The sequence below is a fragment of the Argentina silus genome (assembly GCF_951799395.1).
Source record: "Argentina silus genome assembly, chromosome: 22".
Taxonomy (NCBI): Eukaryota; Metazoa; Chordata; class Actinopteri; order Argentiniformes; family Argentinidae; genus Argentina; species Argentina silus.
The window spans coordinates 6904346-6931857 of record NC_139676.1 but is presented as its reverse complement, the minus strand read 5'-3'; the positions used below and the strand labels follow the sequence as shown (position 1 = coordinate 6931857).

Genomic DNA, 27512 nt, shown 5'->3' with positions numbered 1-27512 from the left:
TACAACACCCAAAGACACTTGGATCAAAATTGAACTTTATAGAGTAGCTTCAGTGGAGGCTACAGAAATATAATTCCATCCCATGCATTATAATGCGCCCGTCCTCCGATGTCTACCTCCACCAGCCTCCCCTGAGTAGCTTTAATGTGAAGTAGGGCACCACCTGGTAACCTTTGTTAGGAGGAATAACAGCTGTTTACATAGCAGGAAGAGCTGCCCTAGAAAATGCTGCTTGTCCAGCAAAACATTATGTCAAAGAACTCTGAATATAACAGCATAATGTCCAACTGACCTTGAAAACCTTGAAAAGACTCTTTCACTACATGGTCTACAGCCATGTTCATGAGACCCTCCTTATAGAATGATTTCTGATTCAAATGGATCTTTCAGAGTGAGACTGTGGTATCCAGTGGAGGCTGGTGGAGATTGAAATCGGAGGACGGGCTCACCTCCTCCGAATTCTACCTCCACCAGCCTCCACTACATTATACTATCCTATTATAGTTGTATCTGATAATGGCTTGGTGATCAATGATTAATCCCAAATGTTTGTATCTAGAAATGACAGAATAATCTCAAGATCAATTCAATTCTAGTCGAGGTAAGTTTGACCTGAAAGATGTCATCATGTTATGTGTATGACATTCATGGGAGGCTAGTGGAGGTAGAAGTCGGAGGACAGGCTCATTGTAATGCATGGAATGGAATGAGGAATCGTACCATTTCTCGTTCCATTCCATGAGCCCATCCTCTGATTTCTACCTCCATTTCTTGTTTGTGTGTTTGTGTGTCTACATGTCTTCCACAGAGGTCAGGGACGACCACCAGGGTCATCAGGGATCAGCCTTTCAGCTGATCAGATCAATCCTTTTAATCCATTGAGGGAAAGTGACGTGGAAATTGTCCACTGTTGTATTTTAAGAGCCAAGGGTCTCGTTAAAGCCACAATATATGTTTATTACACCTGCAAGCGGAGAGACACTCCAAACAGAAGTTCAGTGAAATCTGTAAAGCAGCACAGCAACTTTCCCTCCTCATAGCGGGGGTGGGAGCACATCGTGCCACAGCCAAGGACAGAGATAGGGAGGTTGGCGGTTGGAGCATACCGTGTCAATAACAGGTGTCACAAGTACTGTTTCCCACAGTCTACTTCCAACCTTCAAATCTCGGTTTGCCCAGCAACAATACTCAGTAAATTTCCACAACCTGCCTTACCATAAGGGCAACCTGCCTTACCATAAGTACATTGTTATAAGCAATATAGCAGTATTCTGTCTAAAACATTTCTATCAATAATATTTCTATCACAGAAAGTCTGCACAAAACAAAATCACTTGGACACTAATGCCCAGCAGACCTGGGTAAAAGAGAGCGTTAGCTTGAGCCTGCCTTGAGTGTCAGATGGATAGGGTCTTGGCACTTTTGGGACTATTTCATTGGTTCAATTGTGCCAGGCAAACTCAATCAACTACATGCAAAGTATTTTAAATGATTTCAAGTACTACAGTAGTTGAACCCAGGAACTATGCTTATAACTTCAGTGATCCGCTAGTACTACGCTATGCTATGCTATGCTATGCTATGCTAGGGCTTAGTGGCTCCACACTAGCAGGGTCTTAGTGTGAGTAATCTCAGTGATTATGACGACACGGCCATTGACAGGTGCTTTGGTTTGTAGTGACGTCAGAGAAGAACGTTAAGCTGATAGTGGAGGATCACCGTCCCTTCCCATCCTCTCTCTCTCTCTCTCTCTCTCTCTCTCTCTCTCTCTCTCTCTCTCATCCCTCCATCTCTGTTTAGTCCTCACCACCCTACTGAGCCTACTGTTGTTTCGTTATTGTGGAATGCAGGTGAGGTTGGTGGAGGTAGAAATCGGCTTATTGTAATGCATGGAATGGAATGAGGAATGGTATAAAACATTCCTCATTCTATTCCATGCATTATGGTGTTAAACACACGTGTTTGATACCATTCCTGATTCCGTTCCATGCATCACAATGAGCCTGTCATCCAATTTCCACCTCCACCAGCCTCCCCTGATTGAAATATTGTTATGTTTTTGTGGATAAGCCCATGTTAAAAGGAGCCTATTTGATGGATAAATATAGTTTATTTCCTTTCCTTCATAACAGTGATGTCCTAATCCTTGGTGCTCTTATTACAATGAGCCCGTCTTCCGATTTCTACCTCCACCAGCCTCCCCTGATGAAGATACTAACTGGCTTGTGTGGTCAAAACACTAGACGCCTTGCAAGAGGCAGTGTGAGATGCTGCACCATCTGATGCGTGGGAGATAAGCGATACCAACTGACAAAGTCCTATGCAGTATAACAAAGCAACAGCAACCACAATCTCTAATTCTCTACCTCCATTTCCCTGACGGAAATGTGCACTTGTGTACTACCCTACAGGGATTTAAAGTGAACGGACTGGTGTAAAAGGGGATACGGTGGAAACTCCCTCAAGTCCCAAGCTCACAGTCACACTCCGTGGAAGTGCACACTTTTGAAGAGGTTGAGAATTGGGACGCAGCGACATGTGGTGAGGGATGCCAGCTGAAAACAGACACCGCACCCACTCTCTTTCTCTCTTTGACTCTCTCTCTTTCTCTCTCTCTCTCTCTCTCTCTCTCTCTCTCTCTCTCCCTCACACACACACACACACACACACCTTCATGTATTTCCAGTCATATGATAGAGAGGCGTGTACAGCTGGTGTGTTCTGTGTGGTGGGTTCAGATTGCACCAACCGTGTGAAGTGTACTCCTCAAAGGGGTGATGTATGACGAGGCAGTTTTTGACCATCGACAGCAGCCTCGCTTTGGCTAGTGCTGCCGGTGCGCCTCTCACACTCATACACACACCTACCCACACAGACACACACACACACACACATTGACAACAAAGTACAGAGTGTGTGTTGTTCTCTTCTGCAGTCAGCTAAAAACAGACACCGCACACACACACAGACACACTCTCTTTTTCTCTTTAGCTCTCTCTCTCTCACTCACACACACACACACTCACACCTTCATATCATTCCAGCACTCATTTGACCTTCAGTCTGAGTTAAGCAATGTTTTTCTCTTATCCAGCGCTAATCCATTTTTCTCCACCAGGTGAACATTCTCTCTCTCTCTCTCTCTCTCTCTCTCCCTCCCTCTCTCTCCCTCTCTCACACCACTCTCCCACACTCCACATTTCTCTCCTCTCCCATCTTGCAGCATACTACATAACACCACAAATTCACTACAAACCTTAAGTATCACAATTTTATTAGAAAAATTAGATCTTTTTCATATCTTTCAGTGTTGCCATGCTCAGAGCATTATAACAATACAGTAAAAAACCCACACCCAGAAAGGATAGTAAAGCAAAGTTTGACGATGCGGTTGCAGCCATAGAATTAGAATGATAGAATTCTAGAATGATGGAATTCTAGATTAGAATGATAGAATTCTAGAATTAGAGTGACAGAATTAGAGAATGACAGAATTAGAGAATGATAGAATTCTAATTCTGTGGTTGCAGCATTCTGTCTGTCAGTCATGCTGTTACTATACAGATACGGTAACATTCCTAATACAGCGTACAAACACCTGCCCAAACACGTCATGTCCATTAACAAACCGCAATTAAATTACATTTATCAGAATAACACGAAAACAAACTCTTCTCATCCCCTCAAATGAAACAAAATCAATACATAGAATTTGCAACATAAAAACGTAATGTGCTGAATATTTGTACCAGCCCAAGGCACCTAGGCTTTGTATCATGTTGGCAAGTAACGACATTCTTACAGAGAAACACTTTGAAGCAACGACTGTTACAAATGACTTCTTTTACAGTGCGACTTTGCAGTGTCCTTCACCGTAGCCGTCCTCTCCTGGCTCTCTCTCTCTCTCTCTCTCATCACATCTCTAACAGAGAGAATGGGGGTCTCTCTCTCTCTCTCTCTCTCTCTCTCTCTCTCTCTCTTTCTTCGTCTGTCACAGTGCAAGTTCCGGAGGGGTGGGTTTGGGGAGTGAAGGGATTTGGAGGGAGCTGTAGGCCTATTGAAATCGACCATAATTTTCACGGCATCAAATACTGGCAAGAAAAGGACAGACAGTGTGGTTTCCACTCTCAGTGGGGCGAGAACGGTTATGTAATCCCGAACTGTGCTGTGAATTGTCCAACGTAAGGCCAAGATTGCCAAACTGCTCATCAAAAAAGCTGTGCGCTCGCAACAAAACTCCAATAAAAGAGAAACAGATAGCAACACTGTCCAGCTGAGGATTCCAAAACAAATGATTTTTTTTTTTCTCCTCAAGACCAAAAAATATCGATTTTGTTTTGCACATAAATATCTAATAATAGAAATCCCAGATTTAAGCTTATCATTAAACAAATATCAAATCGTCTCTCAACGAACGTCAAATGAAGACAAGAACGACAGAAGCTCAGAAGAAATACGTTTAAGCCTTTTTTCTCGTGGCGAAATGTAAAGTTCAGTTCACAGTTCTAGTTGAGTGAGCGGCATGGCTCGAATGTCCATTTGGTAGCTCCACCGAATATTTCAATGTTGGCCTCCGACCAAGAGAACACGTTGCCAGCTTGCGCTTTGCTGTTGCAGGTTGCCAGGTTGTAGATTTCCCCAATGGACAGTTTCCTGTCCCACATGTTGAGATTCGCGAGCTCTCCCACATACGCCTGCGTGGCGTCGAACCCTCCTCCCAGCGTATCCTGCGAAGCGACAAGATGAAATGTTGAAGGTTAGCTGCGCGAATTCAGAACAAGCCAACATCCGGCGATGCGTAAAATGACAATGATTCTAAAATAGCACATAATGCGAATTAACTCGTTTTCTCTTGTGAAATAACCTTCAAAAAGGAACCGTGACAGTGAACTCAAGATTCAAAATGGACCCTTTTACACACAGACTGGAATGCGCGCCAGACATGGTATTTTTCTGTAGTTTCTGAGGTATTCCTCTTCCGAGAGCTAACGTTGATTTAATGCACCTTTAGTGCACTATTGAGTCCCGGGTATGTTCCACAATGTCTCGCGAGACTGCTCGGGGGCTTTAATGAGATGGGTAGGACTTAATTGACCGGCACTTTAAGGCCTTTAACAATCCCATCACATGAATATTCCTCTCTTTGATGAATGGAGAAGAAACACTCTAATTTCAGAACGGATGGCTAGAGCGCTTATTTCCCACGTGGAGGCAGTAAAGGCCTAGATCTCAGTGTTCTATGATTTGCATAATATATAATAATAAAAACAATAATGTACCATTTTAATTGGATGTGAATGATCGTCATTATGGGCCTATAAGTGAACCCCTTATCTCTCACCTGCTCCTGACCCAGTACCAGGACTCCCTGTGGTTTGATTGGGTGGTATGGTGCCAGGTTCTCCCCGTTGCCCCGCAACACTCCGTCCTGGAATGCCTCCCACACCCCGTCGCGCGTGGTCCAGGTGATGCAGATGTGATGCCATTTCCCGTCGTTGATGATGAACGGTAACTTAGCCACCTGGGAGAAAGACATCAACCAGTCAGTTCAACCACTGCGTCTAGCGATTGATGATTGCCCCCATTAAGCATTATAAGCTTCGTCCACATTTAATCTACTGCACCGTAGCCCATCTGTGGATTTAAATGGCACACATGCGCAGGGACTTATGGAAGGGCAGGTGCTTTTTCCCCAAGGGGCGATGCGATGCGTACAACACACATCCCTGCACGTGCGTAAACTGTCTCTTCCATCTCCATCTCTCCTCCATCAACGTCTCCTAGTCATTAAAATGCTCCGTAATACAGTCGTCTTATATCAATGCGTGCAAAGCAAACCGAGCAGTCATAAATCTATATCTACGCGTTATGACCTCATCAATTTGTCCGAGAGCTAAATGTCATGAATCATATACAGCTGAATGTCATGTATCATTGTGACATTTGAATGTGATGAATCATGGGTCATTACCTTGTCGTTGATAAGAATCTCCATCGGGTTGTTGCCCCACTCGATCAGCACCAGCTCGTTGGCCTGGCCCGGTACCGCGTAAGAGAACGGTGTGCCCACACCGGGCGAGGCGTTGGACTTAATCCACAGGCACACGGTGAAGGCGTACATCTCCGGTAGGGTCCGCTTGGCTTTGGCGTACATGTAGTTGGTCCTCAATGGGAACGTCAGCTGGAACTTGTCCAGTGGTCGGTTCTCTTTACCTGTGAAAGAAACGTTGTTGTTTTAGACCTTCAGAGATTTATTAGGCTATATCAATGTTTATTATATCAATAAGTCAATCGTTTGATGATGTCATAGCATGGTTCCACTGTGCATAGGTTTGATGTGTAATTATAGGACTGTGTTTCATACAGGTTTTACTGTGTGAATGATCAGCTTCATAGGTTATGATAGATCATATTCCATATGTCACTTTCCCCCTCTCTCTGCTGTATGATGAGGACCACTGAGCAGAGCAACTAGGGAATAGCTCTCTCTCTCTCCTCTCTCTCTCTCTCTCCCTCTCTCTCTCTCCTCTCTCTCTCTCCCTCTCTCTCTCTCTCTCTCTCTCCTCTCTCTCTCTCTCCCTCTCTCTCTCTCTCTCTCTCTCTCCTCTCTCTCTCTCTCTCCCTCTCTTTCTCTCTCCCTCTCTCTCTCTCTCTCCCTCTTTCTCTCTCTCTCTCTCTCTCACTCACTCACTCACAAACTCACTCAATCACACATACACACACACACACACACACACACACACACACACACACACACACACACACACACACACACACACACACACACACCTCCAGCATTATGAAAGCGCCCTGTAAAGTTACTGTGCAGCTATGCGTCCGCTACATAAAGTATGGTTCACATTTCGCAGTGAAGAAATGTGATGTAGCCTGGACTGATGAAGCGATCCTCAGCTGTCACTCTCTGCTGAGAGAATTATCATCACAGCGTGGAAGCATCAGCGTGTTAATAGGTCTATGGATTGAGATATGCAAAGCAATGCAGCTCCCTCCGTCTCCGTCTCCGTACGCACTGTGATCGCTGCGGCACTGTTTTGACAAGCCAGTGTGTGTGTGTGTGTGTGTGTGTGTGTGTGTGTGTGTGTGTGTGTGTGTGTGTGTGTGTGTGTGTGTGTGCAAGTGTGGAGTGATTCCTCGTCTATGTTATTGTCAACACAGCGAAATGCGATATAGAAACAGGACATGTATAATAGTCTATAACCTTTTATAGACTATTATTTTTGTAACCTCTCGAAAGTACCATCTTATTTATATTTACATAAATGTCTATATATATCGAATATATATTTACAGGAATAGCATGTTCTTCTCTGTAGCCTATCCTATTAAAACGATAAAGGCTTAGAACATTGGACTCGTGATTTCTAAGAATATGGATTCAACATCATCTTATGCATCATATTTGGGCATTGATTTATCCCTTCTACTAGTCCCTGCACGCACCTTTCTCTAGATCCGTTATCCGATGATGCAGGGTCGTCAACGTGGACTCCACTCGGTTCCGCTGGTCCGTATCATTCTTCTGACCCGGTTTATTGTCCTCCAAAGTGTTGACCCGGGACAAAACCTGCTTCTCCATGTCATCGATCTTATTCTGGAGCAGATCTTTCAGGCTGTTCGCCTGCGCTGTGTTGTTACCTCGGCTGTATTGCTGCGTAAGGAAACGGGAACGGGACAGCGGAGCAAATAGACAGACAGGGGAGAGAAGAGGGAAGAAAGGGAGGAGGGGTGAGACTATTAAAAGAAAGTAGTGTTGGCTTTAATAAACGTTTAATAAACGTTTCAACACGTGCGAGGCGGGGCCGGCGTTCTTCGAGGGCAGGCTAAAGCCCGCTTAGCTCGTTTGGAGAGCTTTATGCCTGCCTGTTGTTTTTAACGGCACTTTACATCAACGGACTAAATTGGTCAAAGATGAGACGTTTGTCTTCAGGGAGTCGCGCGCGGCTCATTAAAGTCTGGCGCGAGGCCGGTAGGCCTAATTAGCCTACTTTCCGAAAAAGACGCTTGATTAAATTAGATAGTATGTGAAAAGTCTTAAGAGACTAAGTATAGCCTCGTATTAGGCTATAGACAGGACACAACGAATGCTACGAGTAAAGCTATAGCCTATGCTACAGTAGGCTATCGGCCAATTTACCCATAGTTAACTACCCTAGCCTAATAGGCTCCAATCAACCTAAATGATTAGGAAACGATTAAACATGCATTCCTCTATAGCGAGGATCAAACTTCCGATCACCATGCCTACCTCGAGATTCTCCAGCCTCTGTTTCAGGGTCTGTAGCGTCTGTCCCAGCTGAGCGAGAGTGTCCGAGGGACCCCGTGATACATCCCCCATCGTGTTCTTAACGCCCGGCCGCCTGCCCGCAGCACCGCCGGCCTCCGGTACACTCTGGCTCTCGCACCGGTTCAACTTTGAAGTTAGTTCCCTGATTGTTTCCTTTTGGTTCATTATCGTCTCCTTCTGCTGAAGAACGGTCTCCCTCAACTGCATAACCGTCGTCTTCAAGTCCTCCGCCGGACCGCTGTTCTGCATTGTAGCCGCGCACAAGTCCATATCCTTGGGCACCGACGTGCAAATGAACTGGGTCTGTCCGAAATCTTGCGTGGAGCCCTCCGCAATCAAAAAAGAAAGTAAGAAAAGTTTACAAGACAATCCGGTGTCCATGATTCCAGTCATTTTTGTTTCTTTCCGTGTGTTTGTGTGTGTATGTGTGTGTGCGCGTGTGTCGTTTTAGCCGCTGAGTGTGTGTGTGTGTGTGTGTTTGCGGATCGGTTTCAGCACCACGGCGCTGTCCAGTGTAGCTGTGAGCTTTCCGCGCTGCGAGTCCTAGTTTTATAGAGGGCGGTAAGCGCAGCGCAGCTCTTCCGCATCACAGTGGGGAGGTAGCAGGTTGTGCTGCTTAATCGTGTCCAACCTCTTATTTAAGGTGGTCCAAGTGTTTGACCACACTAATGTTTTAAGAGCTTGTACGGCTGTCTTTGTCATGAACATTTTAGAAAAGTGCACGGATTCATTGCAACATTTATAATAATATATTTAATTTAAGCAATAACTTGGACGTTGTAACAATAGCTTGGACATTTAATTGCAATTAGATACACCTGGAGTTCATTTGGACATCTTTGAGGTTCCACCTTTAATATCGTCACTCCCCATGCTCCTGAGGCGCGAGGTTCCTGGCAGCGTGCCTATCCCACGGAGTAGCTCCCCCCCCCCCCCCCCCCCCCCTACCCCCTCGCTCTCTCTCTCTGATCTATATTGTTCGGTTCTATGTAAGCATGGGAAACACATATCACTTCACTCCACCGGTTGGCGTAAGTGTCCCATTCACTCCCATTCTCACACACGTCCCTGCCTAGATGGATTGGGCTGCAAGTTGATGCAATCTTCTGGGCTATTACAATATTTCATTAAAGAGGACATAATGTAACTCTATGATGGCATCTGAATATATAGGCTACATTAAACCTTTTCTCCTTTCCTGAAAGATTACTGAGCTATATTGGTTTGAGAAGTAGTTATGTTGCCTATATGCGATGTGTTGAAAGAGTCCGACATAATACAAAAAAATAGCCTGTGGCCTGCGCCATTTGTCATAGTCTTATGTCAGGTGCTGACGACATACAAGTGTAGCGGCTTTTCACTGTATGTGCGTTTTAAGGCTCTGAGTGTTTGCAGGGTGATTTCAGCGCCGCGGAGCTGTCCACTTCAGCACAGCACGATTAATGAAATCCGGATTCGTTGTCTGCTCAAACTATAAGTCATTTCGCAGTTTCAAGTATCAAGTTGCTTGAAACTGCATGCATCACGTCCACGAAAGTGTCAGAAAGACTTGATCAAATTCCTCTAAATAAACACAGAGAGAAAATAAATGCATAAATCCCGATAGTATGGTGATAATAAACAATGACTATTAGTGATAAGTAAATACGAGTGAATACGAGTTTTGATTTCGAAATGTTTGATTTAGTTTTGCTTAGTATTTCTCCACACGTTTGCTGAGTCAATGGTTGGTGAATGAGCGGTGCATGGGTGAACTGCCGTACATTCTAGAATGCAAGGGGCGCTAAAGGAATATGAAATGCCTTCAAATAATTAATTTAACAGGTCGTTGCGTAACTCTACATCCCGAGGCTACGGCATGAATATTTATCAGATATACTGCGAGCGAGAGGGAAACACGTCAACGGTTCGCCGGAATGGTGTCGTTGGAAATATTTGATCTCCCGCCCTGCGTTATGGTGTATGTTTCTCTCTCTGACAGCGGAGTTGCTTGAAGTGATAGGGAAACAGATTTGTTGTATGGTGGGCCATGTAGTTCAACAGTTGGCTACATGTTATGGTTGCTATGACAGTGTAGATCAGTGAGAAATATCAGCACCACAGGTTATTCCCAATTCATGCGTAAAGCTGTGCCAGTTACACTACCGGTGCCACGGTCCTTTGTAGCTCTGTGAACTTATAGGAAATAAACGGAAAACGCAAAACCAGACTTTTAAAAATACCTATTCTAAAGATTTGTAACACGATATGACACGGAAACGGCCTCGGGTTAAAAATAAGGCGGGAAATTGACCCGTCAGTCGAGCTTAATTTGTTTAATTATCGATCGGGCGCGTTCTAATCAGCAAGGTGCCAAGCTCTAGGCGGGAAATAGTCAATATAACAAATGGTTAATGGCAACCGTCTAATTCCCGCTCCTGAATGAAACAGCCATGTTGAAAAATACCGCTGAACTCAGCACATACAACCCTGCCCTACACCATGGACCTCGGTCATGAAAACGCACAGTATGTGCATAGGTCATCGCGTTAACGTTCATTAGAGCCTATCTACCGTCAGCTCTCATCCGGCAATAAAGTAGAGATATATATTTTTTTTACCATATGCAAGCAAATGAGATGGTGTATTATGCATTAGACGTACAGTAACCTGTAAATAATTCAGCTAAACCCTCCGGCAGCTTGTCTCCTGACTGATGTATATTTTATATAATCTATCCTTATTATCCATCTTCTGCATGTACAAGCAGCAACATCATATAGGGTGTGCTGGTGCCAGACCTGGCCTCTCTTCCAGTTGATCATATCTGACCATGTTGCTTTGCCTGCCACTCTGAGCTTGGTTTCGCCAACAGAAAAGTGTCAGATGTCAGTGCAGTGGTGTCTGTGGGCAGAGCTTTCCATGGTAACCTGATTTGTAGCCTTGGGTTGGTCCAAGCCTGATGTTCTTTTTGGATCATTGCACCATAGGACACCCAGGACAGCGATAATGACGTTAGCCTGAGTGGTGTTAGCAATGGACATTGAAGGCTAGGACTAATTGTGTATGCACAGGCTTTAGCTTGGTGTGCTAAGGTGGACCGAGAGAGAGACATACGTTCAAATCCTGTCGTTACATATAGCTCAGTGGGCTAACACAGTCTAGTCTTGAAGTGTGCCTGGGAGACCCAGGTTCGAACCCAGTCTCTCACATAGTGGATGAGCTAATGCTTAGCCCTAGACTTTAGCTCAGGGTGCTAACACAGTCCTGTCTTGTAGTGTGCCAGCCAGCAGTGGCGGCTATAGCAGAGCTGGACTGGGAGTCGGGGACTCAGCGGCTGGAGAGGAACAGACTCTGACTTAAAGACTGCTGTTAACACCCTAATGCTTAGCTGTAGTCTTTAGCTGAGGGTGCTAACACCATCTTGTCTTATGGTATACATGTATATATAGATGATATAGCAGAGCTGGACTGGGACTCGGGGACTCAGGGACTCAGCGGCTGGAGAGGAACACACCGGTCCGATCCATAATAATCAGCCTCCCCGGGAGCCTAGTGAATAATGCAGAAACTTCTAATAGAACCTACTCTCTAATGGCAGGGACAGATCAGGATCATTTCACACTGTGGCTCTGCAACTCTCCTTTATGTGTCCCTCCATCAGCAACAAGAGGAGGAGGGAGGGAAGGAGGGAGGGAGGGAGGGAGAGGGGTAGTCGGGGGTAGTTAGACTCCGACTAGAACACAATAAAAACAAAGAGAGCTTGGTTGGGAAGTAGAGGAGATTATTGTTGATATACAGTGTCTTTGTGTACTTCCTATTATTGCCAGTCAAAACCAACATTATTCAGAGATTTTATTTGACCACAAAAACAATATATTTTGTATGCTATACTTGCTTGAAGAATACAGCGATGAGCTCTGAATTAAGACAGGCCTACAGCTTTCCAAGGTTAGTCACTCTGAGAAGATGCAGTGTACAGACACTAGACGTTCAGTATAGGAGCGAGATGTCCTGTCTCTACCCACCCCCACCACCCCTCCCCACCACTTCTCCCAACCTCTCCACCCCCAGCTGGCCCCCCCACCCCCCACCGCCTCCAGTCCCAGGTGGATGCTCCCTAGCCTCTCTAGACTCGTTATCTAGCCTTTCCATCATTCCACCAGTCTTCCCCCATGGGGTGTCAGCATTGGGGAGCTGACTGTCTGGAAGGAACACCGTGGATAGACTCCCAAAGGAGAGGGTGGCTGGGGAGACACATTCTTGTGTCTGTGCGCTCACACACACACACACACACACACACACACACACACACACACACACACACACACACACACACACACACACACACACACACACACACACACACAGCCCTAAACTGGATAGACCAGACATTGTGAATGACTCTGTCTGGGGTGGATGTCTGGCCCATTATTTCTCCAGAGATGTCCATGTAGGGAATGATACATACAGACCTGACCTGGGTCCAAAAGCATTTCAAATACTTTGAGCGTTTGCTTAGGCCTGCTTGAGAAGTGCTGGATTGCCAGGTTCTTTGCACTTTTGGGACTATTCCATTGGTTCCAGGCAAACTCAATCAATCACAGATAAGTATTTGTGAAATTATTTCAAATACTATTAGAACCCATGGCCACTTCCACTGATACAGACCCACACCAGAGGAGGTAGCAATCAGAGGACGGGCTCATTGTAATGCATGGAATGGAATGAGAAATTCTTCATTCCATTCCATTCCATGCATTTCAATTAGCCTGTCCTCCGATTCCTACCTCCGCCAGCCTCCCCTGACCTACACCTCTATTACCAATGCCACACCACTCCTATGACTTATGTTCCAACCCATTAACATCTAAAGTGACACAAACAAATAGCAGGCACTGTGTGTTCCTGAGGCGCTACGCTAACGTGATCATAACTCTCCTAAGCCCGAGCATTAGCGTTAGCTAAGACAGCGCAGTTTATCAAACCACTCACGCTGGCCTTGTTGGGCCTCATCCAAAAGAAACATCCACTGACACACTCCTTAACGAGATTCTGCATCGACAACAACAAGTGTGTGTGTGTGTGGGTCGGTTGGTGGGTGGGTGGGGGTGTGTGGGCGGGTGGGTGGGTGTGTGGGTGTGTGTGTGTGTGGGTGGGTGGGTGGGTGGATGTGTGTGTGTGTGGGTGGGCGGGTTGGTGTGTGGACGGGTGAGCGGGTGGGCGGGCGGGCGGGTGGGCAGGCGTGCATTAGTGTGTGTGTGTGTGTGTGTGTGTGTGTGTGTGTGTACGTGCAAACCTGTGTGTGTGTGTGTGTGTGTGTGTGTGTGTGTGTGTGTGTGTGTGTGTGCACGTGTATATATGTGCGTGTGTGTGTGTGGTCAAAACATGTCCAGATGGTCAAGCAGATTTTGCCTTAACTGAGGTGAAGTTTTAATGACCATTACATGCCAGCTCGTCATAGTAGTCATAATAAATTAATGTTGGACACACACCACAGATTCAACAGTTGTTTTTCATAATGACTGCACTGCACCAACAGATGTGTTAGCCTGCGTAATTGGTGTTGGTAGTCTTTCTCTCTCTGCAGGTGAAGCTCTCTCTCTCTCTCTCTCTCTCTCTCTCTCTCTCTCTCTCTTCTTGTCTGTTTTTATGTTATCGGCTTCAATGAGATCAACAGCAGTGATGGAGAGAGAGAGAGAGAGGAGAGAGGAGAGAGAGAGAGAGAGAGAGAGAGAGAGAGAGAGAAAGAGTTTTGACACTACTTTATCTCCTGCCAGGCTGTTTTTTTTACCAATTACTGTTCTTTAAGTTTATAGATCAAAGACTCACTCTCTCTCAAGGTTGGGTGTGTGTGTGTCTCAAGGGACTGTTTGCTTTTATAGGGGGGTGAGTGGGCATATGGAGGACCTCGAGCTAAGTTTATTTAATCAACTTCAAGGTCTTGTGTTTCTTAGAGACACATGGTGCCCCACTGTATTCCACTCACAGCCCTCTCTGTGTATGAGTGCTGTCAATGGAGAATACTTCACTTCAGGTCCCTTCGATGATGTAGGAACGGATGCACCGACACACACACACACACACACACACACACACACACACACACACACACACACACACACACCACGATGGCACTCAAGATGGCACAGTATGCAGTTACAGTATGTGATGGTGGTGGAGGCTGGTGGAGTTAGAAACCAAACATTAAACATTGAAGTTAAAGACCTTTATGGTGTTTCTTACAGCCCAACACTTAAGTGGACAGGCACACTTAGGAAGCTATCCAGCCGTGTTCTTAGACAGGATGAGGAGAGGGAGGAGAGGAAGGAGAAGGAGGAGAGGAAGGAGAGGAAGGAGAGGAAGGAGAGGGAGGAGAGGAAGGAGAGGAAGGAGAGGAAGGAGAGGAAGGAGAGGGAGGAGAGGAAGGAGAGGAAGGAGAGGGAGGAGAGGAAGGAGAGGGAGGAGGGGGAGGAGAGGAAGGAGAGCAAGGGCACTCCTCCAGTGAGGGAGCAGGTGTGTTTTAGGACTCAATAATGTACTGAGGATGTGTGTGTGTGTGTGTGTGTGTGTGTGTGTGTGTGTGTGTGTGTGTGTGTGTGAGAGAGAGGATGAGTCGATAAACCAGAAGAGACAGGAAGTAAAGGATGTAATAGAGGACATAGCGCTTTAGATCTCTTTCTCTCTCAACATTACATTAAACTCCCTCTCAGCAGTGAGTGAGTGTGTGTGTGTATGTGTGTACGAGTGTTCATGTGTGTGTGTGTGTGTGTGTGTGTGTGTGTGTGTCTGTCTGTCTGTCTGTCTGTCTGTCTGTCTGTTTGAGTGCAAGTGTGTGTATGTGTGTGCATACAGAGGTAACTAGAGCTTTCTTTCATGTGAAGTGTCTTTTTGGGGACCCTCAGCACACTCAGTTGTGTCTATGTAAACAGAGATAAGAAATCACCCATGAGTTCATTATCATTCATTATTCATCATCACTCAGGTTTGTTCTCTCTCTCTCACAGAGAAAACCCTATCTCTCTCTTTCTCTTTCTCTCTCTCTCTCCCTCTTTCTCTGTCTCTCTCTCTATCTCTCCTTCTCTGTGTCTTTCTCTGTCTCACTGTCTCTCTGTCCCTGGTCTCTCTCTCTCTCTCTCTCTCTCTCTCTCTCTCTCTCTCTCTCTCTCTCTCTCTCTCTCTCTCTCTTCAGTGTTTTACTAGATTAGATATTCATTAGCTTCACTCTTGTGTGGGAGACAACTTGGATTAACTGAATGTGTACACAATGTTCACAAATCATGACCGAGAGTATTAACTTTGCATTATTGGAGGAAATACATTATATATGCAAAATCAAATATCGACAAGGTCGGCGAAGTCCTGACAGTGGAAAAATACAGTATGCGTTGACATAAAAGACGTCACTAGGAATGCCAGGAATTAGTTGACGGGTAGTTCTTTCGAAAATTGGGTGGGCCACATATTTTAGACAAGTGTTATGACAATGTCTGTATAGCAACCGTTCACCACAATTTGCAGTGCCTCTGATCGAAGATAACACAACCATTCGATTTTAGAGGAAAGCATAAAGTCCTTCGATGTTCCATTCGGTTTTGAGGCATTTCAGTGGCAGGCTGCCATGTTCCGGTAAAAGTTGCGCGTAATGACAAATTTTGCCTGTCAGGATTTGGCCATTTTTGATGAGTCTATTTTAGACGAGGCCTCCATCAATAATTTGGTATGATATAAAAACTGAGCTCTGCCCTGTGTCCTCTGAGGCATACCGGTAAAATGTCCCCGTACAAAGTGATGCTATCGCACATTAATCAATAAAGCTACACGGCTATAAATTGCTTTCCTATGCCTATATGCGTGCATGTCTCATCTTGAAAAAAAAAATCGCAAAACACAAAAAAGTTTAAGATAGACATAGGGCTTGTATGTACCAAGCACATAAAACATACCATTATTTTTGGCAACGCAAGAACCAGAAAGCTTTTCATAAAGGTAACAGAGAAATCATCATCGACTACTGTAGGCCTACGTGGTCTATTGAAGAATTTGAAGAGAGATCTTTGTTTTGCCATTATGGCTTTCACAGATGAAAATAATATAACCATGTGTTCACCTTCGTAACATTGCTAAGGTCGGGAATTTTGTATCGTTTCATGATGCAGATAAATTGATTCACGCCTTCATCACGACTTGGCAACTGTAATGCGTTACTATCTGGCTCCTCCAACACAGGCATAAGAAGTCTGCAACTGGTCCGAAATGCAGCCGCCAGACTTCTGACTAGAACAAGAATATTGTATCACATCAGCCCTATTTTATCATGTCAGGCTGCCGATAAAATAGCGAACAGATTCCAAAGTTTTGCTTTTAATTTATAAAGTTTACATGGTCTTGCACCTGATTATTTAGTAGACCTGATCAAACCCTACCTACCCACTCGCACCCTCAGATCCAAATGGACCGTATAAAAAATAATACAGCTGGAGATATGGCTTTTTCGTATGGAGCACCACTTCTGCCTGAGAGACAGTTACAAATACAGTCTAACCTCAAGACTTACCTTTTTAGCTCTGCATACGGCTGCCCACAGCAACTCTCCCTCCCCCATATAGCGACCACTATATATACCATTTGTCTGTGTTAATAGTGTTTTATTCCATATGAAATGTTTGTATATTTATTTGTATATAAATATTTGTATATTGTTGTGATGCAGTCATGTCTGTGTAAGGTGTGTTGAGACACCTGTGTGAAATGTACTTTAAATAAAGTTTGATGAGATTTGTTTACGTGTGACTGACGTGCGCGGCACACGCGAGGCATTACATTGATAAAAACCCTCCAGTTAGATCTTTTAAGTTTTTTTTTGTTTTTTTTAAAGTTTTTTTTAAAGCTAAGGCAGTCAGCGAGGTCCGATTTCATAAAAAAATAAAAAATAATAAATAGAGCAAGGTGATTGTGTGTGGGTGTGCCCACCCCAGCCGTAGCTAAGCTACTGCTCTACGTTAATGAGACGTTATTCACACAGTTATTAAGACTTACATCGTTTTTATTAAAGGCAGCCAACAGATGTCGTTTTGTTCACTACAGCATGATAATCACATCACGTTCCAGAACATCTATTGCAATTCAAATTTGACACATTTTACGCCATCGTACCTCACATAAAATGTAGTCTAATCGTTTGATCTAGATGATTGCTTAACACGCTACATGGCATCACGATGCTAGTTATTGATATGCACCGTTGTGTGTTCTCCTACTTTAAAGACTATGTCAGACCAGTGTGTCAGAGCTATTTCAATATCAAAAGTGCTCTTTTGTAACTGTTTGAAATTCGGCCTCCATCATGGAGCTTTGATGTGATGTGAAAGGACCTCTTGACATTTTACTCTCTCCTTTTCAAGGACTCTACGCTAGAAGAGATGTGAGTGTGTGTGTGTGTGTGTGTGTGTGTGTGTGTGTGTGTGTGTGTGCGTGTGTGTGTGTGTGTGTGCGTGTGTGTGTCTGTGTGTATCTGTCTGTGTGTGTGTGTGTGTGTGTGTCTCTGTCTGTCTGTGTGTGTGTGAGAGTCCGTGTGTGTGTGTGTGTGTGTGTGTGTGTGTGAGAGTCTGTGTGTGTGTGTGAGAGTCTGTGTGTGTGTGCTGTCGCTTTGCTGTACTCACTCGTTATGCTCGATTGTTATCAGATGAAGTACATACTCCATCACAATGTAATTTCACTGTGATAAATCACTGTCAGTGTGATATCAGAGTTGGTAATTTCCCTTTTGTCTCTCAATTTCGCTGGACACGCTATAGTACCCAGTTCTTTTAAAATGCCTATTGAACGACGATTTCTCATGTATTTGTTGAGGTTGAATGTCGTTTTTACAACCTCAAGGACTAAATCGAGTTTGTGCAGGTTTGTTTTTAAATAAGTTTTCAAAACTATGGTGGTGATTTATTTTTGTGTCTCGGTGTCCTTGAAGAATCATTTCTGCATGGTTTAAGTGCGAGGAACCTTTTGAAGAGGCTGAAATAACCGCTATGCTATACAGTATACTGTAGGGACGATTAAATTGTCCTCCATGCAAATTGAGAGGATCTCACCTCCTGTGTTGAAGTGGTCTAACTGTCTGCACTGATTCGATGTTGGACCTGAGAGAGAGGCCCTCTCTCTCTTCTGCCCACACACTCGTCCTCGGTGTGTGGTGTGTGGAGAGGTGCTGCGTCCCAATTCTCCACGCTGTTGCTGAAGTGTGCACTCCCTCACAGACTCGTGAACGGATGGAATGGTGTAAGAAATATTGTGGAAACTCTTTATAGCCCGTGATTACACCAATCTTATGTGTGTGTTTGGGTGTGTGTGTGTGTGTGTGTGTGTGTGTGTGTGTGTGTGTGTGTGTGTGTGTGTGTGTGTGTGTGTGTGTGTGGTAGAGAAGAGAGCAGCAGCTGTTTCTCTCTGAGGTACATAGACCCTCGTCTACACATGGTGGGGATGTGTGAACACGTGACTTACATCCTCCTGTGGGGATGTAACCTAAAACTAGCCCCAATGAGGAGGTGTGTGTGTGAGTGTGAGTGTGTGGTGTGGGGTGGGGTGTGTGTGTGTGTGTGTGTGTGTGTGTGTGTGTGTGTGTGTGTGTGTGTCTAGCCCCTTTCACTCAATGTTTGTGACAAGATGACAGCTTTTTCAAGCCTTCAAAAATCCCTTCAATTACTTTTTCCATTTGTCAGATGACAAGTGACATCACACTCATTTTATATATATATATATATATAGAGAGAGAGAGAGAGAGAGAGAGAGAGAGAGAGAGAGCGAGCGAGCGAGAGAGAAAGAAAGAGAGAGCCTCCTCAGCCTCTTCAACTCAAGGTCAAGGTCATCTTGTCCTCCTCTTTCCCCCTCCACCTCTCTTCTTCCAGCTCTTTCAAATCCTCCCTTCATCTTCCAATCCCCCTCATCGACTGTCCTAAATAACCTGGTGATGCTAAATGGAAGGTAACCTCAGGGTTGTGTTTCACACTCATCCATCTGCCTAGAAGGAAATAGAATGTTCCGGAGTGTCCAAATGTTCCAGAACGTCCATCCGTCCGTCCGTTCCACACTCGATTGATTGGGCCTCGTTCTCATATGAACACATTGATCAGGCGTAAGCAGAGACGTGTCTGGGGTGAGTGATCCATGATCGCTCACTGCTGCCTTGTCTTTATGACTGAATGGACACCTGTTTAATAGGCTATTGATTAACATGTCTGTCGAGGGCCACTTCAGATTATTGTGGAGTGATATGTACAGGACATGGAGGCAATATGTGTTTCTCTCTGAGATGATTATTGGCTCTTCCAGTGGATGAAGAAAGATGCTAAGGCTGTCACTTATGCTTACATCTTACATCTGTTTGTCTTTTAATGGGCAACCTGGGACTGGTACATACATTTAAATTATTGATATATAGGCCTAGCCAGTGATTGTTGAAGAATATAACATGCCTCATGAGCTTAGTTCAACTGTTTTACCACATCAGAACCCCAAATATAAGCTTGTTTACTCCATTGTTTGTAAACAATGTAATTGTAAACAAACACTGTACAGCTTCAAAACATGGTTAAAACATTATCATTTTATCATTTTTATCTCAAGGATGGTCAGTCTCTGCATCCATAGCTCTGTCTACGAATTTGAACGTGGTTGCATTCCTCGTTCTACTCTTTGCCTCCCACCTCAACGCCCCCTGACAGAGTAATATCTCTTTATCCACTCCACATCAGAAATTTGTGTCCTGCTGTCTCTTTTGAGATCAAACTCTGATGGAGACCTCCGATAATAACTACGGTCCATTATCTTTGAATGTTTGAGGTGGAAGACTTGATGCATTTGATTAATGACGATATCAACCTTGAGCTCTGTTGAGTGATGAGGGACCAAAGTGGTGCAGGGGAAATGGAGGGCTGCACTTTGAGAAAATACTGACGATGATCATAACAATAATGCTGAAGAATGCAAACCATTCATCACCTCCAGGCAGGTGAGGTGATTTTTTTATTGATGGTCGAACGCACACACACACACACACACACACACACACACACACACACACACACACACACACACACACACACACACACACACCGTCTTTTATTGATGGTCTGCGATGTAAGCTTGGCAGGATAACAGCGCCACCATGCATAATTAAAACTGGACAGAGAAACTTGTTTCATCGTCTTAAAACGCACCGAAAAAACTTTTAATTTCACTTTAAATTTCCTCCAATGAGTTGAAATGAGATGGTGATTGGTTTTGTAATGGAGGATGTTACTACTTTGCTAAGTAGTTCAATGGAGTTTTAAGGAAACCATTGATTCTTATTAGGCATGATTTATAGGACACCAATGGTTGGATTGGGAGATGAGTTAAAAAGTAATGCCCATCCAGGAAACTCTGTGCCCCCTGACCCCCAAAATGGCAGCCGTATGTATCTTATGTGACTGCAGAGCAGAGGTGAGTGTGAGCTAATGCTCCATTACGGCTCCTGTGTCTCCAGTTTCTCGTCTGAGAGGAGTCTTTCTGTTAACGTCCCATTAGAGGATCACATGACCTAACTAGCTTCCTGGTGAAGACGTCTCTACACATCCCTTATGGCTCTCTATCTATCTCTCTCTCTCTCTCTTTTTTTTCTATCTGCTCTCTCCGTCTCTCCGTCTCTCTCTCTTTCTCTCTCTTGTAGTAATCAGTCCTTGGAGAGAAACAGAGGAGATTTCCGCTCTTCCTTCCTCTAGTCTGATTCAGCTCCAGGAACAGACCTAGCTTTCGGATTGAGCCCAGTCGATCATGTCACTACCACCATGATCCCAATCTGGAAAGAGAACGATGGGGGAGACCAATCTCTTGTCAAGAAGAGACCAATCTCGCCCTCACTCTCCCCTCCCTCCCCTCCTCCTCCCACCTCCTCTGCCAGTTATCCTAGGGTCTCCACCCCCATCACACCTCAGAGATTGGATTGGTTCCCCGACCTCACTGGAGGCCATGGTTGAATCTCAATAGTCTTAATAGTCGTTCCTCTCCTCCTCCCTCACTTCTCAAAGCGCATCGGAGGAGATCGTCTGAGGGGAGGAGCCAGAGTCTCCTCTAATGCTTTTTGAGAAGGTGAGGAGAGAGGAGGCGGGGGGAAAAGGAGGCGAGGAGAAAGGAGGTGAGGAATCGAGGAAAGACTTTTGAGAATGTTTCATACTGAGCTCCAGATTGCTGTGCTGTGGTGCTGTAGAGTGGCTGTGACTGTGGCCATCAATGGTGTGTGTGTGTGTGTGTGTATGTGGGTGTATGTGGGTGTGTGTGTGTGTGTGTGTGTCTGTGATTATGTGTGTGTGACCATCTAGGAGACCTGATGATTACTGCACTGGCCAATGTATTGAGAGAGAGATTTTCACATCCTGTCCTTCTGGAATACAATTTTCATGTTTTCTGAAGAGCTGGCTGCCTTGTAGTGGCTATTTATGACCCGAGAGCTGTATTGTTGTGTGTGTGTGTGTGTGTGTGTGTGTGTGTGTGTGTGTGTGTGTGTGTGTGTGTGTGTGTGTGTGTGTGCGTGCGTGCGTGTGTGCGTGTGTGTTTTGAGAGTGACACCAAGTCACACCTGGCTTAGCTAATCATGTTTCCCTCCGTAGAGAATATAACATCCCTATGGTTTATCCATTGAATCCTCCATTTAGAGTGTCCTATGTGAACCAGGAAGTATCAAACCAGTCTTTTTATGACAGCAATTACTCTGCTTTCAATGATGTCGCCCTCCAACTGACTTTCTCTCATTGAACGTAAACATTAAGTGTGATTCATCCTCTCAGGGGAGACAGATGGCTCCGCTTTCTTTATTTCATCAGTGTCTCCACCTCTCCTCTCCTCTCCACCTCTCCTCTCCTCTCCTTTCTCAAGAATAAACCCCTTAAACTCCCGCTGTTTGAAGAATGAGTGCGGAGACAGACAGACAGCGAAGGGTACTGGGGACGAATGGAGAGGTGGTTGTTTTCTGTGAGAACTCACTTGTTCAGGTGGTGAGAACAGCAAGGTGCCATTTCAGCATGCATGCCGTGTCACCTTGAGGTAGAAGTGAGCTTTCTGTTCAGGAAGTATAGAATGCGCAGATATAAATAGATTATGTAGAACAGATATTAGTGTCTGTCATGTGGATTAGCTTGGTCCTTTGGCCAAAACAATGTGCAGATTTATTTCTTGTTTTTCTACTACTGTTATCTTGAGTCCAGCATCTGGGCCGAGTTATTTTGAATGGAGGATTCTCCTGGACTGAACTCACCTCAGGTCAAGAGGAATGTAACAGGAGACAACAGAAATATGCTTGAAATGTCTCTTAGCTCCAACCCTTCCCCCACTTTTTACCTTTGCTCTAGTTTCGGAAGTTCATGTGATTCTTATAACTAACACTTAGGAGGCAACATGATTTTTATGTTTAATTTAGTTTTATTTTAGGAGGGTGCTGTGTGTGTGTGTGTGTGTGTGTGGGGGGGGGGGTTAGACTATAATAGACTACATAATTCCAAACTAATAGCCTACCCAATGGTTACAATATTAGACTAGGCTATTACAACAAGTACATTGTGTAATAGCCTATTTCTAACTTTAGAATAACACATGACAGACTGTAACAAATGTAGTTATTACAGTATATCGTTCCCTTGTTTTGAGCTGTCAAAGGTGCCGCTGGCCGCTGTCACTCGCCACGCTTACGTCACGTTTTTAATGACATCTTCCCTCCCTCCACTGTGAATGTGCGGTGCATTGTGGGGTTTATACCAACATGGCTGCGCCCTTGCAGAAGTGCTGAGAAAGTGTCTCTCTGGAGAAATTGTTGGAAATTTCGGTTTATTTCACGGTAACGGTTACCTCCAAAAACAGCCACGGCGACACACGGTTGCGCGAGCAGACCCCTGAGACCATAGTGATTGACAGCTCGCGCCTGACAGCGCGTGGTGTGGCTGTGGCAGAGTGTCCGTTTGAAGATGGGCCTCGTCTCGAGCCCCTCTCCATAGCGACGAGCCGCCGAGCCGGGGACGGAACCCGCAGGTTCCCCTGCAAGCCTCACATACCTGTCGAACTCGGAACCGACGGCTTTGATATCATCTACAAATTGTGGACGCTGCCGTACAATTTCCTGACGAGAATCGTCTGCGCCACCGCATCTGTCATAGTTCGCAGGCGGAGAGGTCCCCAAGCCCGAATCGAAGAGAATTGTACCACGCCAAGGTCCGTATTTTTGCACGCTGGCTATTTCGTGTGAAAAGCACCGCATCTGCACATCTGCGGTACATCATACCACTCGTTAGGTTGTCGTGTGGAAATGTTTACACAGATACGACACAGTTCCCACGAAGCATGCACGGTTGTAGTTCTGCAGCGAGTACTACATGTGACAGCGGAGCTTGCGAGCTAGCTGTCAGAGTTAGCGTTGCAGCTAGCTAGCCTCTTTTGACAGCCATGGTAACTTACTACCACGCGCACGCATGGTTTTCTTCGTCTAGCATACTATTATCATGCCTCATGCTTTGTATTTCAGATATATACCTAGTTATCATATGCCCATCACCAGCTGTTGGAGCCTCTGCCACATGAGTTGATCTAACAAGTGGGCTAGCACGCAAGCTAGTTTAAAGGGAATCCACTTTGTTTGGGCGCCAGGCAGGGACGTCCAACTGTCAGACTTTGACCCGTCGGCTATCTCAACGTTCTTATTGTGCCATTTGTCAACAAATCTAACAGGCTAGAATACGTGTAGAACCTCGTGTTTCTAACCTATCTAGAATGGCTGTCTAGTAGGCTTGTCACACCTGTTGAATACCTTTCAATCCCGGCCCCCACCACCTGTGCGTTGCTTTATTGATAAGCTCAACTCCATTTGCTATGTCATTAACTAGTGACAATGGAACATGTTGTGACTACAGCAAATAGCTACAATGTTAAGACACTGGTATAGGGGCAACTTAATGTAAAGTGTTACCGAATTCATCCTTGGGAGGACTATTCTATTCTATTCCACTCTATTTAATTCCACTGACACTCCTCTCCTCTCTCCCCTGGCAGGGCCCTGATGAAAATGGAATGTGAGCTGCTGCACTCCCTGGCCGTGGGCCAGGCGGAGGAGGAGGACGCCGACATGGGCGACTGGAACCTCCCGCTTGCCTTCATGAAGAAACGCCACTCGGAGAAGATTGAAGGCTCCAAAGCCCTGGCCCAGAGCTGGAGGATGAAGGACAGGGTAAGAGAAACTACCCGTAAGCCCAGGCTTTGGAGGACCACCTAGGGTGTGTTTTTATGAACCAGCTGAAGGAAATGCTTGTTTGTATTGTGCACAGTAGATCAAAGGCTCTCAGGAGCAGAGATGGAGGATTAAGGACCAGGTTAGAAACGTAAACATGTAGCAGACGTGGTTCAGTGACCACGCTTGCGTGATGAGGAACTTTGCCTGAGATGGTCACCTGTTAGACTACCTGTATTGAGCACAGTAGATCTTGGGCTCACTGTCACCTGTTAGACTACCTGTATTGAGCACAGTAGATCTTGGGCTCACTGTCACCTGTTAGACTACCTGTATTGAGCACAGTAGATCTTGGGCTCACTGTCACCTGTTAGACTACCTGTATTGAGCACAGTAGATTGAGATCTGAGCCCCTGGCACACAGCTGGACTAGCAGAGCTAGAGCTAGCTTATCTCATCATCCTTCTGCTGGATGTCTAGAAGTTCTGGGTGTAGAAGGAAGTTCCCCCTAGACCAAACTGTTTTGACGTGTGACCCCAAATTGACATCAATAATTTCCCGGTGACCCCAACCACTCGATTGCGGGCTATGCCAACACATAATAATGATGTCGAAGTGTATTCTAATCACCTAAAAAAATTAGGTGTTTGTCTTATTTATCAAATCATAGAGGTTATTTAGGTTTTCTCAGGGGACTCCAATTTGAAATGAGGGTCCTGACCCACTGCTGGTTGAGACACCGAGCCACAGAACTAGAGCTTATTGCCTTTCCATAGACTGATTTTGCGTTGTTTGAATTGTGTGGTGGGTTCACCTTCTTTACTTAAAAGGCAAGCACATATATGTTGTGGAGAAGTGTCTGGTGTCCAAGGTCAAATGAATGACTGAAATGCTGATTGAAGCAATTGGGCTTTTAAAGACTCTTCATGTTTCTGTTGGATCTGCTCCAGCCTCAGTGCACTGATGCTCTCATCAGGTGGACATGGCCCTTGACCAGGGGAGGCTGTTGGAGGTAGAAAATCGGAGGACGGGCTCATTGTAATGCACAGAATGGAATGAGGAATGGTATCAAACTGTTTTGATACCATTCCTTATTCCATTCCGTGCTTTACAATGAGCCCGTCCTCTGACGGTTGTTGTTTGATGAACAGCTACCAGAAAGACTTTTATGGTGGCTATCTGAGTGGGATTTAGAGTACTGCTAGCCTCTGCTCTGTCCCTCCTTCCGCTGGAACTGTGGCTTGAACAGCTGATCACGCCAGAATATTTGAAGGATTTAAACGCATTTAATGCAATTCATCATATTTGGTTGAGAGAAGAAGGCCTACTTGCATATCTGTCTACTCTAGCACCAAGGCAAAGTTGCAAAGCTGGTTTTCAAAGTGCGTATTTTGCGTCCTCAAATTAAATGCAAACGTTTTTTGACTTTACAAGGAACAAGTTGATAAAGCATTGTCACTTCTGTCACAGTGTACTGCTTAAGGAAGAAGCCATCACTCTTTTCACTGTGTGTGTGTGTGTGTGTGTGTGTGTGTGTGTGTGTGTGTGTGTGTGTGTGTGTGTGTGTGTGTGTGTGTGTGTGTGTGTGTGTGTGTGTGTGTGTGTGTGTGTGTGTGTGGCTTCTTCCTGTCAGGCTTCTGCCTTGCACCTTAACACCTTAGGTTAGCCTAGCTCCTTTATTATCCCCATTTGTTATAAATTCATTCTATTCTGCCTTAGAAAAACTCTGGGATTTGACAAAAGAAAAACATTTCAAGGCTTTTCCCTTCTAAGTGGCGTGTGTGTGTGTGTGTGCGTGGGCATGTGTGTGTGTGTGTGTGTGCGCGCCGCGACTGTCTTTCCCTCTTTCTCTCTCCATTCCCTCCCTTTAAACCTGCCAGGTGGTTTTATGGTGTGTTAACCAGTGTGTGATCCTTCCAGCGCTAAGATAGCAGTCATGCTAGCTGTCACTGAACCGGCATACATTACACCTGTAGGAGAGTCAGTGCACCTTCAGGCTAGACATTCAGCCAGATTTGAACACACCTTTCGCCTACTATGACATAGTCGTGTATTATGACATAGTCGTGTGTTATGACAGTCGTGTGTTATGACACAGACGTGTGTTATGACATAGTTGTGTATTATGACACAGTTGTCTGTTATGACAGTTGTGTATTATGACAGATAGTTATGCAGTGCTTGTTCCCATGGCGCTTCAGGGAATGATAAGGGAGAATGTACTGCATCATAAAACAGAATACTATATTATTTTGAAATGGGTAGCCTAACTTTAAGTATGCTGGCGTAAGACAAAACCACTATTCTTCCAATGCTGCCAGAATATATGCTTCAGTTGAATTTTTTTTTGATTATTTGATTTTATACAGAATAGAGTACTTTTCTTCTTTTTTTTTCATATTGATGAATCATGCACATTCTTGCTGTTCAACACTTCTTTCTTACACCGGAAACACCTGGTTTTAGTGTTTGATTGAATAACGTTGTATATATCCATACACACACACACACTTGGCACTTAGCACAAATTACTACGGGTGGGTGATTTAGACTGATTGATAATAACGATAGGGGGAATGGGTCTCCATTGATTTTGGGACGTAAACAATTGAACTGTAGAGAGGAGGGGGGATGTGTGTGTGTGTGTGTGTGGGGGGGGGGGTAATGGGGTTATCAAGTGGGTTGTAAATGATGCCCTGCATCGTGGGAAATCAGTAGGGGTGGTACACACACACACATGCACGCACACATACAGTACATGCGGATAGACACACACGCACGCATGCACTCTATCACACACCTAGTGGACCTTCGCTCGATGACGGGGGGGAGGAGGCCCAATCACAAGGCCCGTTGGTCAAGGATGGCTTTCAGTCCCTGTGGGGATGTCTGCTATTGAGTTAGTGTGGTGTGTGTGTGAGAGAGAGAGAGAGAGAGAGAGAGAGAGAGAGAGAGAGAGAGAGAGAGAGAGAGAGAGAGAGAGAGAGA

General features: G+C 45.1%; 3 protein-coding genes across 3 annotated transcripts in view; 2 read left to right on the top strand and 1 right to left on the bottom strand.

Annotated features, from left to right (window-relative positions):
* Positions 1 to 23549, top strand: part of LOC310822055 (endonuclease V-like) — a gene marked incomplete at its 3' end in the record, with an annotated part of 64767 nt that extends 41218 nt beyond the window's left edge. Inside the window, exons 8-9 of the mRNA XM_083694345.1 lie at positions 9722 to 9800; positions 23168 to 23549. Of these exons, the coding sequence (XP_083550471.1) occupies positions 9722 to 9800; positions 23168 to 23549 (461 nt within the window). The remainder of the gene's footprint in view (positions 1 to 9721; positions 9801 to 23167) is intronic.
* Positions 3964 to 8804, bottom strand: LOC310821617 (neuronal pentraxin-1-like). The gene is made up of 5 exons (XM_083693716.1): positions 8267 to 8804; positions 7462 to 7669; positions 5972 to 6213; positions 5342 to 5521; positions 3964 to 4727 (listed from the first exon to the last, which is right to left on the bottom strand). Exons 1-5 carry the CDS (start codon positions 8696 to 8698, stop codon positions 4506 to 4508), a joined length of 1284 nt encoding a protein of 427 aa, XP_083549842.1. The 5' UTR covers positions 8699 to 8804; the 3' UTR covers positions 3964 to 4505.
* rptor (regulatory associated protein of MTOR, complex 1) overlaps positions 23165 to 27512 on the top strand; it is a 107737-nt gene continuing 103389 nt past the window's right edge. The window contains exons 1-2 of the mRNA XM_083693556.1: positions 23165 to 23515; positions 24350 to 24524. Coding sequence (XP_083549682.1) covers positions 24357 to 24524 — 168 coding nt within the window. The 5' untranslated portion in view covers positions 23165 to 23515; positions 24350 to 24356. The remainder of the gene's footprint in view (positions 23516 to 24349; positions 24525 to 27512) is intronic.